At 44.1% G+C, this 14,602-nt stretch overlaps 1 protein-coding gene across 5 annotated transcripts in view; it reads right to left on the bottom strand.

Moving 5' to 3' along the window:
• The window catches only part of LOC311274225 (ryanodine receptor 3), a 114,662-nt gene that overhangs the window by 73,352 nt on the left and 26,708 nt on the right, over positions 1-14,602 (bottom strand). For 3 of the 5 annotated variants that reach the window (XM_084381716.1, XM_084381717.1, XM_084381719.1), the window contains exons 3-12: positions 11,420-11,524; positions 7,064-7,078; positions 6,465-6,539; positions 5,493-5,571; positions 4,527-4,639; positions 3,227-3,326; positions 2,711-2,804; positions 1,787-1,861; positions 1,068-1,224; positions 273-437 (exon numbers count right to left, since the gene is read on the bottom strand). In XM_084381716.1, coding sequence (XP_084237842.1) covers positions 273-437; positions 1,068-1,224; positions 1,787-1,861; positions 2,711-2,804; positions 3,227-3,326; positions 4,527-4,639; positions 5,493-5,571; positions 6,465-6,539; positions 7,064-7,078; positions 11,420-11,524 — 978 coding nt within the window. The remainder of the gene's footprint in view (positions 1-272; positions 438-1,067; positions 1,225-1,786; positions 1,862-2,710; positions 2,805-3,226; positions 3,327-4,526; positions 4,640-5,492; positions 5,572-6,464; positions 6,540-7,063; positions 7,079-11,419; positions 11,525-14,602) is intronic. The other 2 variants (XM_084381718.1, XM_084381720.1) reach the window with 1 other exon arrangement.

Genomic DNA, 14,602 nt, shown 5'->3' with positions numbered 1-14,602 from the left:
CTGTGTTTACATGGAGGACTCATTGTCGTGCACATTATCGCGCACACACCTCTATCACTTCTGCCACACTCGCCAAGGGACAGGGTTTATATTTAGTCAAGGCAGAGATCCAAACTAACACGCAATCATCTTAACTCAATCAACTCATTACCCTAAAAATAATTATCCGCTCCGAGGAATCTCATTTATTTATTAGTTTTGTTTTGCTTTCCTATGTGCTTTGCATCCGAAGACGGGAAAGCGTGTGCGTGCTTGTGTTTGTCTCCGCTCACTCGTCTCTTGAGGGGACCCAGACGTGCAGATTTGACATCAGGTGCCTGGTAGGAGAGCCACAGTCCCGTGGCCACGTGCATGATGAAGCAGAGCGAGTCCCCGTATTTGATCTCCGCCACCCCCATGCCCTCGATGTCCCGCTTGGGGCTCTGCTCCAGCTTCTCCTGCACAGAGGGGAGAAAATGAAAACGTCAAAAGCTGTCAGGGTGGAACGCATGAGCACGCTGGCTCAGTCATAAAATGTGCATATTCAGACGTTCTGCATGCAGATTTATTCTTAATCAACAACCAACCAAATGTCAACTGCATCTGCTGTTTATGGCTCCATCCATCACAGTGAGATGATTGTATTTGTTTTGCTATTAGGATCAGATATAACTGCAGCCCATAATCGACGTGAGGACTTCAGTGATAAATGACTTCACTTGTGCTCTATAATGCGTGCTTTAAATCCACATCAGAAGGGTCACTAATTGGCTCGCAATCACCGGCCATATCTAGAAACTCCATTACACAGAGTAAGGCTAAATGGTCAGTTCGGCCAGAGTCTGCAAGTTCAGCTAAATTAACCTCTACGGCGGAGCTTTCACTGGTCCAATAATTTTCATTGTCCTTGGAAAAATGGTGACTTTCCCGTCCGAGTGGAGTGGGCGGTTCGTTGGTAAAGGTTTAGAGGTGATCGTCCCCAGTGGTGTTTAATGAGAAAGTGCGTGGTTGAGCCGATGTGACGCAGGTCACCTTGAGGAGCAGCAGGGAGTCAAGTGCATACATCTTGTGCCCTTGTGTGTACTAACCTTCGAGGCTCTGAAGCAGAAGGCGGTGGCGACAGTGTCGGACCTCTCCCGGTCCTGCAGCACCAACCCCCTGTCCTCGGTCAGGGCCAGGTAGTGACCGGTGGTCAGGTGCCGCAGTCGGAAAGGTTGACCCCAGCGGATGTGGCTCCCGCTCCAGCTGTCAAGGAAGGTCGCACCAACAGGTTAAAATGAAGCACACATGCAAACATACAAGGAGACAAAAGCTGCCTTTTATAATCAGCTAATTAGTTGATCCAAACATTGCTGCCAGCTGTTAATTATCCAGCATGCCATGTGGTAGAATGATTATCAAATAGCTGAAAACATCTCTCTAATTATGTCCTTTGTTCCTGTTTAGGAAATTCAAAACAAACCAGGGTTGAAATGATGCGACAAATAGTGATTTTGACAAAAAGGAAAAAGGAAGCTGCATCCCCATGAGGCTGTAAAATAGCCAGGATCAAAGGACAGAAGCTAAGAGGAAGATGGAGGGAGACAGAGGAATGAAAAGACGGAGAGGCCACAGTGCAGCGTTAAATCACAGGTGGGAAGAGGGAGGAAAGGACAAATGGGTGGAGAGAGGAAAAAAGAGAAAGAGGACTAAAATAAAAAAACTGGTCGGATGGAAAAATAGGAGAATGATTGAAAAAGAAATAAAATAGGTAGTCAGAAACAGGAAGGAAAGGGATAGATAACAGATCGAGCGAAACTCAGCCCACCTGATTCGGAGTGGCTCCAGCCTCCATAAGGACCTGGCCTTGGCACCGGCTTTACCCGTCTCATAGTTGACTATCCTGGGGGATGCCAGAGAAGAATGAGTGGGTGGTCTGTCAGTGGGATGCTTTAAAATGTCTAGCCACTGCTGATGTTGTCAAGGTCATTCGTCCTGGCTTCGAAGAACACCACCTCTTTGCTCTCATTTGTCACACTGAAACTCACTGGGAGGATGTTGGACTCACACACACACACACTAGAGCACGGGCTGTATTTACTCTGCCGACAACAGCATCACATCCTTCAAACAGAGACATGCGCGCCCTGATAACCCACAGCTACACTGTCTATCAGCGATATGGGTGACTGGGCCCAAAGATAAAAGAAATCGCTCATCACCCCCTGCTGACAGCTTGGAGTGTGTTTGATCTGCCCCAGAAAAATCTAAGACCTCTAAAAAGCTTGCTCCGTCTGTTTGATTTCAAGGACAACAGTGGGAAAAAGGCCAGAGCTGGAAATTAATATCTAATCCCGCCCCTCACATTCGCCGTGCTCTGTTCTAAAAATAGACCATGTGTGTATGTGTTGGTGCCCAGGAGGAAGACACATCTCCTGGCACCTGGCAAATGTGAATGGGCCTTGCCCGCTGTTTTGACCCACTTTGAGCCCAGTGTGCCATTTTTTTCTGCAGCCTACCTCCTCTGTGTTGGCACCAAGCAGCTACACTGTGGACAAAAATAACACAGTGGCCATTTTGGCCCCCCGGAGAGTCCAGTGTCACGCTGGTCAGAGGCATTTTTATAAAGCAAGGTGGGAGCTGAGGTAGGTAACTTACAGGTCAGTTAGCTTCTCATGTGCTACATAACTGCTTTGCCATCACCACAGTGTATCCCCTAATACTCTAGCGTGATCAAGTTTGTGTTTCGCACCTCTGCTGCTCTTCACTCTGGTCTGATCCTGGGATGGCCACCACCTCGTCGTGTCCGTGGAAAAGCCGCATCACATGACCACCCAACAGGTAGCCTGTCAGAGGAGGAAGGACAGATGACTTAGATATGGTGACTTTCAATTCCCGTTTTGACACCTGTCATCTCAGATGTGAAAGTGGGTTTTAAAAATCTGTACTTTTAGATTGGAAATAACCAGATCCTCCAAGTTACATGAGATGCTTTCTTATCAAACAGCTACATTCATTTAATTCAGAAACACAGAAGTGTTCTGAACGTTTGGGAGCCTTTCCTTGACTAATTAGTGGAAACTCGCACCCATCTTGAGATATACTCTATTTACATTCATCTGACAGCCTGCACCCGCTCCTTTCCTTTCAATGTTTAATTTATATATTTTTCTTCTCTTGAATCATTTAATTTGCAAGCTGAAGAAATGCTATAGAATAATGAAATGGAAAAAACGATGAAGGCTGAGGTTTTGTGTGCAGTCTCTACCTTCTTCTATGTTGCTACCGGAGCAGATGGGATGGACGTTCCACAGGGTTTGCATGAAGGAAGCGTCCACCTGGATGTTGCCATTTGAGATGGATAAGTGCTGCAGGACAGAAGGAAATAAAATCCAGCATTTACTTATTTGCATATATCAATACCAATGACACTGTATGGGCTGAACTGTCACAGAATGTAAGCGGGCAAAGACTGCATGGATCTACATGTTTGTTTTACAGAATAAGATGATTTATTACAATAAGACTATGCTAAATGTTTTTGTTTTTCAATGAATCTCGAGAAGCTCAACACTGGATTTCTGAAAATTCGACATCAAATGTTGACTTTTCGGGCAGAGTTCAGCTTAGGTTTGAAACTCTCTGTAATCACTGATCCAGAAGAAAACTCCAGCCTGTTCACTGACTGACAGATGCCATGAGAGTATGGGGATTTAAACCATCTGGGGGGCTGTAATGCTGTGCATGTGTGTGCGACTGTGTTTGGACATGGGTGTGTTTTCCACAATTTCTGTGTGTCAAACTCCAAACAACAAATTTTGTGGCAGCTGTGTCCTGATCCTCCCTCCCCAGAGTCCCTCTGCAGCCCTTAGGTGCTGTCCCCACATACCACTGTCAGGACGACGGCGGGGACAGACTACCAGATTGACATCAGTGACTGTAAGGCGATAGTGGTCATCTGGCTATGCCCCCGCCGCCACGGGGGGGTAAACACCGCCTGGCTGCTGTCACCAACTTCATGGATCACAGGGGACATGTTTCCCAGGGATAACATAGCACAGTGCTATGATGCTAAGCTTAGGGGACAGGGAGGTCCAATACTAAAGGAAGCCTAGCGCTGGAAAGGTCAGTTCAGAAGTGCAATAGGAACATAATCATTATTAATGGCGGTTGGATGTGGGGATGCAAGGAGGATGATAACAGCGGAGGCTCATTTGAAACGGCACTGGCAGCAGTCTAAAGAAGTCATAATCCACTGAAGCAGACATTTCCAGTGCAAATCAAACATTACTTAATGCAATTGTTAGCAGTCTCGCAGTCATTTGGGAGGAAGAAGTTGACGCTTTTAACGTTAAGCCTCCTGCAGGAGAAGAGGTCATGGTGAGAGTGCACTATGTGGTAACAGGATTGGGATAATCTGAAATTTTGTCACATCAGGAGAAGCAGAGTTCGCCTACAGGGACCTCGACATTATGCACACACACACACACACACACACAAACACACACACACACACACACAAACACTAGCCACAGCATCCAGGGATGTATGGCTAACAATGAACTTACAAGGTATCGCTCTGAGGACAAGCTGACGAGGATGAGGTCGTCACCGATCCGCACTTTCTCTCCTTCGGATCTCTGCTTGGAGGCCGGGTGGATCGTCCACCAGCAGGCCTCACCTGGAGCGAGACAAATGGATGACAACTCAGAGGGTAAAAAAACAACACAAACCTCCTCATTTCTGGAACCTTCTTCATTCTCCCTCAATTGATTTGCATCATTTTCATTCTTATCAAACCATTTAATGACGCCTGTATGAAGGAATCTGCATTTGTCACATTTCTCTGATACGCCATTCAGGTTTTTCGGTTTTGTCGTCTCATCTGATCAATCCAGGTGAGAGAGGAGATTCAGCTGATGCCTTACGTTGAAGTATTTAATGAAGCAGTGGGAGATGTATATCGACAAATTTACAACTATATACTTCACATATGGAAATTCCTTTACAGTCACCGTATATATACACAGCCTCCACATTTTTATTCAAATGAACTCATTTATAGCGAACAGCTCTGAGAGCATGACATTGCCACTGCCACAATGTCATCTGTAATTACTGATAAAGCAATAAGGCGAGAGTAGGCAGGAATGACAATTTGGACACATGTGCACGCACCACGGCAACAATCTCTTTAAGTCACATTGAGGCGACTGCTCATCTGCTGCATGGCATGTAATAAATAATAATTGCAAATAGGAAGTCCACGCATCAGGATACCACCACAAGACTATCGAATGTGCAGCAGAGATTTAATCATCACTATGTCTACAGTTCTCTACAGGGAATATTATCTGAGGTGCTGGAAAAAAACACACGCTCATGAACAAATGAGGTTCAGAGAGAGAGAGAGAGAGAGAGACAAAGGGAGGGAGAGACAGACAGAGTGACAAACAAGGAGAGACAGAGCCGTGGAGAATGAAAGAGGAAAAAGAGGCGGATGAAAGAAAAATATGCCAAAGGTGTTCTTTTACCTGTTGAGTCCTCCTGCAGGCCGACATCAAAGGACAGCTTATCTGTCTGTGACCTTGATGTCTTCAAACAGGCCAGGTACTGTGGTCAACAGACATCAAACCACACAGACGTCATATACACTCTCTCTCTCCAGAGGACCTCGCTCAAATGCTGACGCTGAAAGGTTAACTCCACCAATTTTACACATTAAAGTGTGTTTACAAGTCTCGGGGAGTACAACTGCATATGTGAAAAAAGTAGTATAAACCCTTTTGTTGCTCCAGGTAGCTGTGAGTAATCTGATAAACTGCCTCCAGTGACGTCAAACAGCGGCTAAATTGCATTGTGGGGAATGTAGGCGGCAGGTATTGAAAAGGAAGAAGAATGCGTGGAATAATAAAGGTGATATCGCTGGTTCGGCTGTATTTATTTTGATCATTTGAGTCCAACAGTGTTACAGGAGTGCGATGCCGCTGATCAAAACACGGTGTTTTGATGTGTATCCATATTTTGATACTTTTGACACCACTATACAGAAGAGTGAATACAATTTAAAAGGTGCAATACGTAAGAATTGTCCACCTTGAATTCATGCTCCCAACAAATAGGAGCAACATATCATAAGAGTAACTGCTAACTGCTGCTAAGTGTATTATTTTTATGACTGTAGCTACTGTTACCTTGTTAGCTCAGTTAGCCGTGCAGCTAGCTAGACTAACAGGGGAGTGTTGCTGTTAACACTGCTAGAACCTGGCAGAAAGAGGTTTTCAGGCCTGAGGCTAGCATGCTAACTTCAGTGGATATCTCATCAACACAAATAAAAGAATTTCATATTTTGTTGATAATTTTAGTACATTTTTTAATGCTTTAAACTAAATTTCTAGCAAGTTGCACCTTAAATCTGTACCATTGGCGGAGTGTCCCTTAAATTCCTGCTTATCAGGTTTGAATTTCTTGTTTTCATGATGGTGACACTGACGGTGAGCTCTTACCATCGAGCTGAAGGAATGCCGCAGGAGGATGGCATGTCCGTACAGAAGAGTCTTGTGTCCGCCACTCTGTGCTGCCTGCGGAGATAATTCACACACACACACACACACATAATAAGTAGTTAGACGTCAGGCTCAAGCCCCTGACAGAACAGCCCCAGTGGTCTCCCTCCAACTGCCTCAATCCACATCCGACCTCTGACACTGAAAGTTGACCTCAGCGAGGACCCTTCGCGCCAACGATGATGACCTCAAGCTCGGGGGCACACATCTCCTGGGGAGGGTTTGCCACCCCATCTCGCCAATGAAGACATGCAATCTGACTTGCCACAGGAGATGGTGTTACTGGTTCCTGTATCCATGAGCGAACAGGATACGGACTCATCTTTCCAGCACTCCGACTACAGGAATGTGGGAAGGATGCACAACTATTGTCAGTTTCCGATGCAATGTCAACATTAGCAGGGAGTGACTCCACCGCTTATGGGGTTGGGTTAAGATGCAGGAGGGGAACAGATGATATCTCTACTGGTAGAGATGCAAAGGGGATAAATAGGAGCTTTTGTTGGTTTTCTTCGGCAAGCAGCTCCCATGTTACTCACCTTCCTTATGAGCCTCTAGGAAGCATTAAGGTAAGAAAGAGTGTCATTATTAAGAAAGGACTATTGTTCTCCTGAGCCTTTCTGCCTGCACCTGCCTTATTTTCGTCTTTGGTACTAATTATTATAAAATCATTGGCTAGGGCTGGGCAATATAATGATATTATATCGCCATAGTGATGTGAGACTGTATATCATCTTAGATTTGGATCTCATTAAATTGCGATGTGGCATAAGTGTTGTCTTTTCCTGGTTTTAAAGGCTGGATCACGGCCGTTAATATACCTGGGCGGCCTGCCAAAGTAAAGTCTATGTGTGGGAAACACCGCAGGGTATATGGTCAAAAATATGGTGATATTTGCTTGAGGGGACCAAAATAGTAACATATATATTGTCTATCGCGATATAGCAGGAAAATATTGCAATATTATTTGCCCAGCCCTATTCTGGGGGCTTATGTGACTGTCAAAATGCCATATTTTGAGCAGGATGAAGGAAAACGTTTGGCATTTTACAGAGCAATACCACTGGCACAAGATCCAGAAATGATTTCTGAATCAATGCCAACACCATAAAATGTCACATTAAATTGAAACTATGGCCACTGCAGGACACTAATGATATGTGGTCAAGACTTACCAAAGCTAAGAAACTCTTGAGATGCATGAATCATGTGAATCATGGCAGTGTTTTGTGAAAACATCCTACCATGCACAGCCTGTTTTTGATTCTGTTTGAATTCTCTCTCTTTTTTTCTCTTTCCCCAGTATATCCCCCTCGACTGGCTACAGGGACAATAGCCAGGCTGTGATTTGATGCAGTTGTGTCGTGCAGACTGCAGCACTGGCTTCCAGGCTTCTCCTGTGCTTCTGGCTACTGCTATACGCTGGCTGAGGTACTGAGCTTAATGCGGCGAGGCATATCCAGCTGCAATCACCACAACCAATAAACCCCAAGTCCTCCGCTCACTTCCTTATCCCACGGCTGGGCGCTGTGTCATACAGATAGAATAGAGTGAGGGAAATTGTGGCTCATATGGGTGAGGAAAAAGAATCTTCTACATGTGGAGACACAATGCAGCAAAAAGTCAATACAACCTCGAGCAACTGCAATGAGTAAAACTGTATTACCCTCAGTTCATTGGACCATAAAGGGAAAGACTATTGGATCAAAGAGGTGTAAGAGAAGAAACAAGCAGTGTGCTCTATTTCCTGTCCAGCTGTTGACCACAAGTGACATCCTCATATCAATTTAAAGGCGTGACATTTAGCAGGACCCAGCCTCCCAGTGTGTGAGCCCTGTAGCACATTACATTATCTGTGTGTGTGTGTGCGCTTGTGTGTGTGTGTGTGTGTGTGTGTGTGTGTGTGTGTGTGTGGGCGCAGTGCTGTGGTTTCTCTCAATAAAGCTAAAAGAAAAAAGAAGTGGCAGTGATAGAGGAGGAAAAGAAACTAGGGCACACCAGATGTCGGTGCATCTCTGTTACTTTGACCGGCTGATGTCATCATTTGCACTTTTGACCAGCGACCCTCAAATCAAACAGGTCAGCGCCTTTTGAGTGAGCGACGACAAATTCACACAAGAATGCTCGCTGGTGGATATCGAGCTAAACAGGGGTTGGCATTTACACGAGCTGTGTCTTCCAGCTAAACAGCCCGCGCTACCGATTTGCTCCAGCCACCATCTATTGATAAGCCCATCTGTTCAAAGACGTATTGATTTCAGAGCCTCAGCCGAGACATATTCAACCTCCATTTCCCCTTTAATGGCGCTTCCTCCAGTGGCATTTCAGCGCAGGCGAAGAATGATGAATAGGTAGACAATATCGAAAACAGATAAAAGTGAGGAGAGAGAAAACACTGAAGTTACACAGTAAAAATGGCCAATCTTAGTCATCGAAAAGCCTCTGGGGTGTTTGCTTTAAAGGCAAATAAGGTGTGAAATCTTCCAACTAGTCTGACAGCAAGTATGAAACGCAACACTATTAAAGTCCAACTGAAATCACATTTAGTTATTGTAAGTCACATTTTTCATTTTCAATAGCTTACTTTACATGAAAATGAATGAAAAAGGTCTTTGGGGATCAGAAATACTCGTTTTACTCTCAGCCACCGGAGGGGCATGTCTGTGTTGGCAGGCTGAGCCCCGGTCAGGGACTAAAAGACAAAGTAAAAATACTTGCGCTGTAGCTAACAAGCCTGAAAGTGTGTTGCTAGTGGTGGTATTGAAGAGTAAGGACCGTGCTGAAGTTGAGTGTTAGGATGAGGGAGGTTTATATGCAGTTTGTTTATGCTGTTATTAGCTATCTTGCCTGCAAACATGACATTAGCAGTACACTATTTTGCCAGTGAATGTTTGTTTGGGGGATTGATAAAAATAACTGAAAATTTACAACTGGTTCTCATCTGTAACCGGTTCTTGATTCCCACCTCTAATATAATGTGAGCTGTTTGAATGGCTCCATCTACACAGCAGAGAACTAACTGTATTCGGAAAAATGTATATCAAATGCAGGCACCATCAGGGAGCCAAAAAAGAGCATCTAAAATCATTATCTCCCTTTTGGTTTCTGATATTTTCTCAAAGGATAAAACAGGTTTTACAGAACACGTATGCTGCAGCAGAAAAAAAGATGCTATCTTAATTCAGTTGGACTTCAAGTGTTTCATTAAGGCCTTAAGAAGGTGCTGATGCAAGAGAAACGAAGCTGGACCAGCAGTAAAATGGGCCCATTTGAGCTTTAATTTAGCGTTTAATATTTTTGAATATTTTTTCTCTGCTGTGGTACATAATTCCCTGCCAGCTAGCTCTGAGACTCCCTGCAGGGCCAGTGGAACCAATGATTTTGACTTCAGTCCCTCTGTTGCAGCAGAGTCTACTGTGGCAGCAAAGCTCTAGCACTGAAACATTCATTTATCTCAGAAGTCAAGACTATGAGGATTTATGGACATTCTCACCATCATTAGCCATGTGGCATGAATAGAGTGACCTGGCTCGAACTGAGAGCTATTCTGACCACATCGCTCATGATCATTTTCTGTCTTGTTGCAGAAGTCTTGGCCTCAGCCATTTGCATCATCTCATTGCATCTCCTAGCACACAGCCAAGAGTGAGTGAGTAAAAAGAAGATACTGTGACAAATTAGAGCTTATCCTATGTGGTAGGGATTGCATAAAACAAATGATACTGCAATGAACATCCATCTGAATGCCCCGAGGACAAGACTAATGTTAATCTGACGCTAATCCAGCATTGGTGCCGCTCTAGTTCTCCAGCAGTGGAAAGAGAGTCGTGTGAGAGCTGATGGGTGCAGGGAACCTTATTGGGAAGTCTATACAAAACTCTATTTGTCTCTGTCAGCTCGGTAGGAGCTCACACACAATCTTCTCACCCAGTGTACACAAAAAAATCCATACCATCATTAGTTACTTCGAAGCATCGGCTCTGGTGTCTGCATAATCCAAGATTATTATTGCTTTCTGATGTAAAGACGAATGTTCGGAGATGACGTGTAATAGAAGAGAAGCCATATTATAGGACACCAATGGGGGGGGAGAGTAAGAGAACAAATAGTGTATTGTGACTAATCTACAGCGGCATGCATTAGGGATGAGAGGGGAATGGTATGAGTGTTGAACATACCCATCGATCCGGGCCGCGTGTCTATCATGCGGAAGATGGAGATTATACACAGAAGATAGAAGATAAAGATGGGAGAATTACACATGTGTCACAGCAGTGAGAGAGAGTAGCAAACACAAGACAACTAAAACAATGATTACTTGTGCACATTCTTCCACCTGACAGACTCCTGAAGCTGTTGAAAAAGCCAAATAAACCGCCAGCTGCTCTCTTTGCTTGTAGGGAGATTATTTCACAAAGAAAAATATGCAGCGAAATGAAGCTGTTTTCCTTCAAGGCTCGGTGTTAATCAAATGGGCAAAAGTGCACGAGGCACTTGAGGAAAAGCTGCAGTAATACCACGGCATCCTCATCAATATTCATGGGGGCCCGGACCTCGCTGCAGTCGGGGTCCCCAGGCCACTGTAATGGGCCTATTTTGCCCATTAATCTCTTTATAGTGACTGAACAAGTTAAGAGTGTTCAACCTAGCTGACTGCATTCATTACAATAAACTGTTTTACAACCTCCTCTTTGAACGTCTAACAGAATGGGACATACAGTACATGACTCAGGGATGGCTTATGAAAAGAGTTGAAGTATGTATTGTAAGATTGTTTCCTATCTGTGTGTGTGTGTGAGAGTGTGTGTGTGTGTGTGTGTGTGTGTGTGTGTGTGTGTGTGTGTGTGTGTGTGTGTGTGTGTGTGTGTGTGTGTAAGCACACATAGTGTACTTACCCCTTCGCTGTTCTGTCCACTCTTAGCCAGCATCTCCTGCAGGGCCCGTACTGACAGAGACTGTTCCAGCACAAAGGTGCAGATGCACAGGTCTGGAGGAACATACTGCAAAAACAGGGGAGTGGGTTTAAAATTAACACAGATGAAAGCTCTCAAAATTGAGTTTTTAAGACTACTTTTATTTAGTTTACATACAGCACTCACATAATCTTCTTCTTACACATTCTCATAGTAATAGTTTCCAGCTGCATGAAGCAGATTTAGTCTTGTCAAGTGCAATCAAAAAATGATGCTACAGAGGACAAGAGTACCTCAGAAGATTTCATTCCTGATGGTGTGTTGTTACTGAGGCAACATTTTCTCTAATCAGCATCATGAGGGGGCACGGTCCCCTCAAAAATCGTGACATTTTCACACATGTCCAAGGATTGTGCAATGAATCCGCTTCTTTATTGTTATGAGACCACCAAGGTGCAAAATGGCCTACTGCAGCTTTAAACCTGCTGTAAGTCCAATATTCAATCTCCTTTTAGCTCTATTTTTGGTCTCTACAAACTCCTTTAGGAAGTAGCAAACATCTTAATTTCTAAATGTTGCACTATGTTGCTAACAGTGTCTGTCTACTGGTTGGATCTGGGCAGGTAGCGTGAAGTGGGATTATCAGAGCAGGAAATAGCTGCTTGATTCACCTGGAATCAACACTGAGAGCAGTGACAGCGGGGGCCAAAAAAACAAAACAATTAGCTAAAAGATGCTAAAATGCTCCTTAAAGGCTGAATCACTAGTTAAGTTACCCCTTCACTTGTTTGATCTGTTGTTCATTTGTTTTGATCCACTGTTTGACTCATTGTTAATAAAAACATTGATTAAAGCTACTTGAAATGAATGTCACTGCTGTAGTTATAGTAGATTCACAACACACCTGAAGAGGTACACAGTAAATGCACTATGTAATGCTTGTTGCTTTCCTCTTGGTCATCATGAAATGATCACTACCGTCACCTGTCCCAACAATACTGATTTTGATTTAATATGCAAAGAACTTTTTGTTACACAAGCAAAACATTCACCCATTGCCAGAAAAATGAAAGCTGCCCCCTGAATCCACAGGGATCTTCTGATTAGATGCCCTAAAGTCTGTGCTGACTACTGCATTTTTTACCGCTCTCGAACCAATTTCGTCTTAATCAAGTGGGCGATATTCATTAAAAGGTACTTTAGAAACAGATTAAGTGCTCTCAGGTCAGTCGGCGCTCAGATAAGCCAGGACTTGGACAGAGCGCTATTAGACAAAGGCACAAGATGCCAAATTGCATCCAAAACCAGGACAGCACAGGACGGGACAGGAGAGGATAGAGGAAATTCACTGACACAATGAGGAAAGTAGAAGTACGGCTACAAGATAAATGATATCAACCTAAACACCCTCACTGACCTCCTTACTGAGTATCTCAACTCCTCCCAAACTGGTTCATTCACACAGGTATAGCTAACCTCATTTTCAACTTCACACAACCCAATTTCAGGGTGAAGTATCAAAGGATGTATTTATATATGCCTGCATTAGATCTCTAAGACTTAAATGACCACCACTGTGCACAGCCACAGCAATCTGATCATTAAAATGTAGGAAAGTGAAACCCTATAGAGATGACTTGATTTATTGCAACACATGCCAACAATATTTCCGGATACTCTCATTGGCCAGCTGCAGACTACAGATATGCAATCACTTAACTTAGGCATCAAATTGATTGATTAGTTTAATTTTGAGAGATGATTTTATTTTAATCCGAAATGTCTCATTTACGCTATTATTTTCCATTTATGCAAAGAAACATTCAACCCTCCCATAAATGCACTGAACGGAGAGTATGATGCCTCTCTCATATCTGTTTGTTAAATATTCTGAACACTGAATATGACTTCCTGTATGTGACAGGTATCGCCCAAAGTGAAGAACCCACAGAGAACACCAATTACAGCTTTAGTTCAGTCTCACCACCCTCATAGGCTAGTGTTGTTTTTCAGCTGCAACAATAGGCAGTTGTTCCAGCCACAAAAAAAAAAATCCAAAAACACCAACATAACAGCAAAAAACAGCAGAAAGACACAGTTGGTGAGTAGCATTTAGATGCCAAAGAACAAAGCTAAAGAGAGTCCAGCGGTGCCTACCAGCCCGTCTTTAGCTCAATGAAACGTTATATTTTGTTTGTTATATCTCATTTTTTATGTATGGAGTCTGGCATATTCTTTTTTTTCTGTTTCCCAGTTTACACCCTTCTCTCCAGCAGTGTCATTATGGGGAAATCATAAAAAATAAGTCCTGGTGGCGAGCCATCCTGCCCCGCCCTAATCTCTCTGGGTGACTAACGGCCGACCTTTGCTCTCTCCAGGCGCAGGACTGTAACAGTTGGTGGGGAGGGGACCATCTTGAGAGAGCAAGGCAGTGAAATGAAGGTCCATAAGAGCCGGAAGGGATGATGAGTATCCAGCCCTGTCAGGATGTCCTCTCACAGGGCAGAGCGGGGAGACAGCTTTACGGCTGCCTGGCCATGCCCTGACGTTTGCTTTATGAGCAGTAGTGTAACGAGGGAAAGAGTGTAGCTTGATGGTAGGCAAGGATAGATCACGTCTTTATTTAAGTCTCTAGAGAGAGGGTCAAAAAGGGTTAAAGTCGACTGCCTTGAGGAGGTGACCTCGTACTCTGCCATTCCTTTTCAGCGTAATTGCAAGAGCCGCTAAAACTGTTAATTGGCAGGTTGAAGGAAGGAACGTAAACAAACCAACTATCAAACGATAGTTTCTGGACTAACATACTGTACACAGTTCTACGACACAGCATCACGGCCATTATGGTATGTGGGCATCTACCCTCCAGTGGTCATAATATTGAGTCGCTGACAGGCAGGAGCTGCTGGTCGTATATCACAATCAACCAGCTCCTCACAGGCTGATTGATGTTGCCATTTAAACTGTGCACACCTTAAATCAGCCACATCCTGTCGTGCTGGTTCTGTACCCCATTACTAGACTAGCTCACCAAGGAAAGGGAGGCATCCCATTCAGTCGCCCAGACCCACTTCTAAATTGCCATCTTGTGTTTTTTCACCTCTCTGGTGCTGATCCCAAAGGTGGGTTGATGCCTTTTCATAAAACCGGCAGGCAATGAAGACAAAGTGC

Source organism: Pagrus pagrus, assembly GCF_965226575.1.
Source record: "Pagrus pagrus genome assembly, chromosome: 18".
Classification (NCBI taxonomy): Eukaryota; Metazoa; Chordata; class Actinopteri; order Spariformes; family Sparidae; genus Pagrus; species Pagrus pagrus.
The sequence above is the reverse complement of the archived record's forward strand: the minus strand, read 5'-3'. Positions and strand labels throughout refer to the sequence as shown.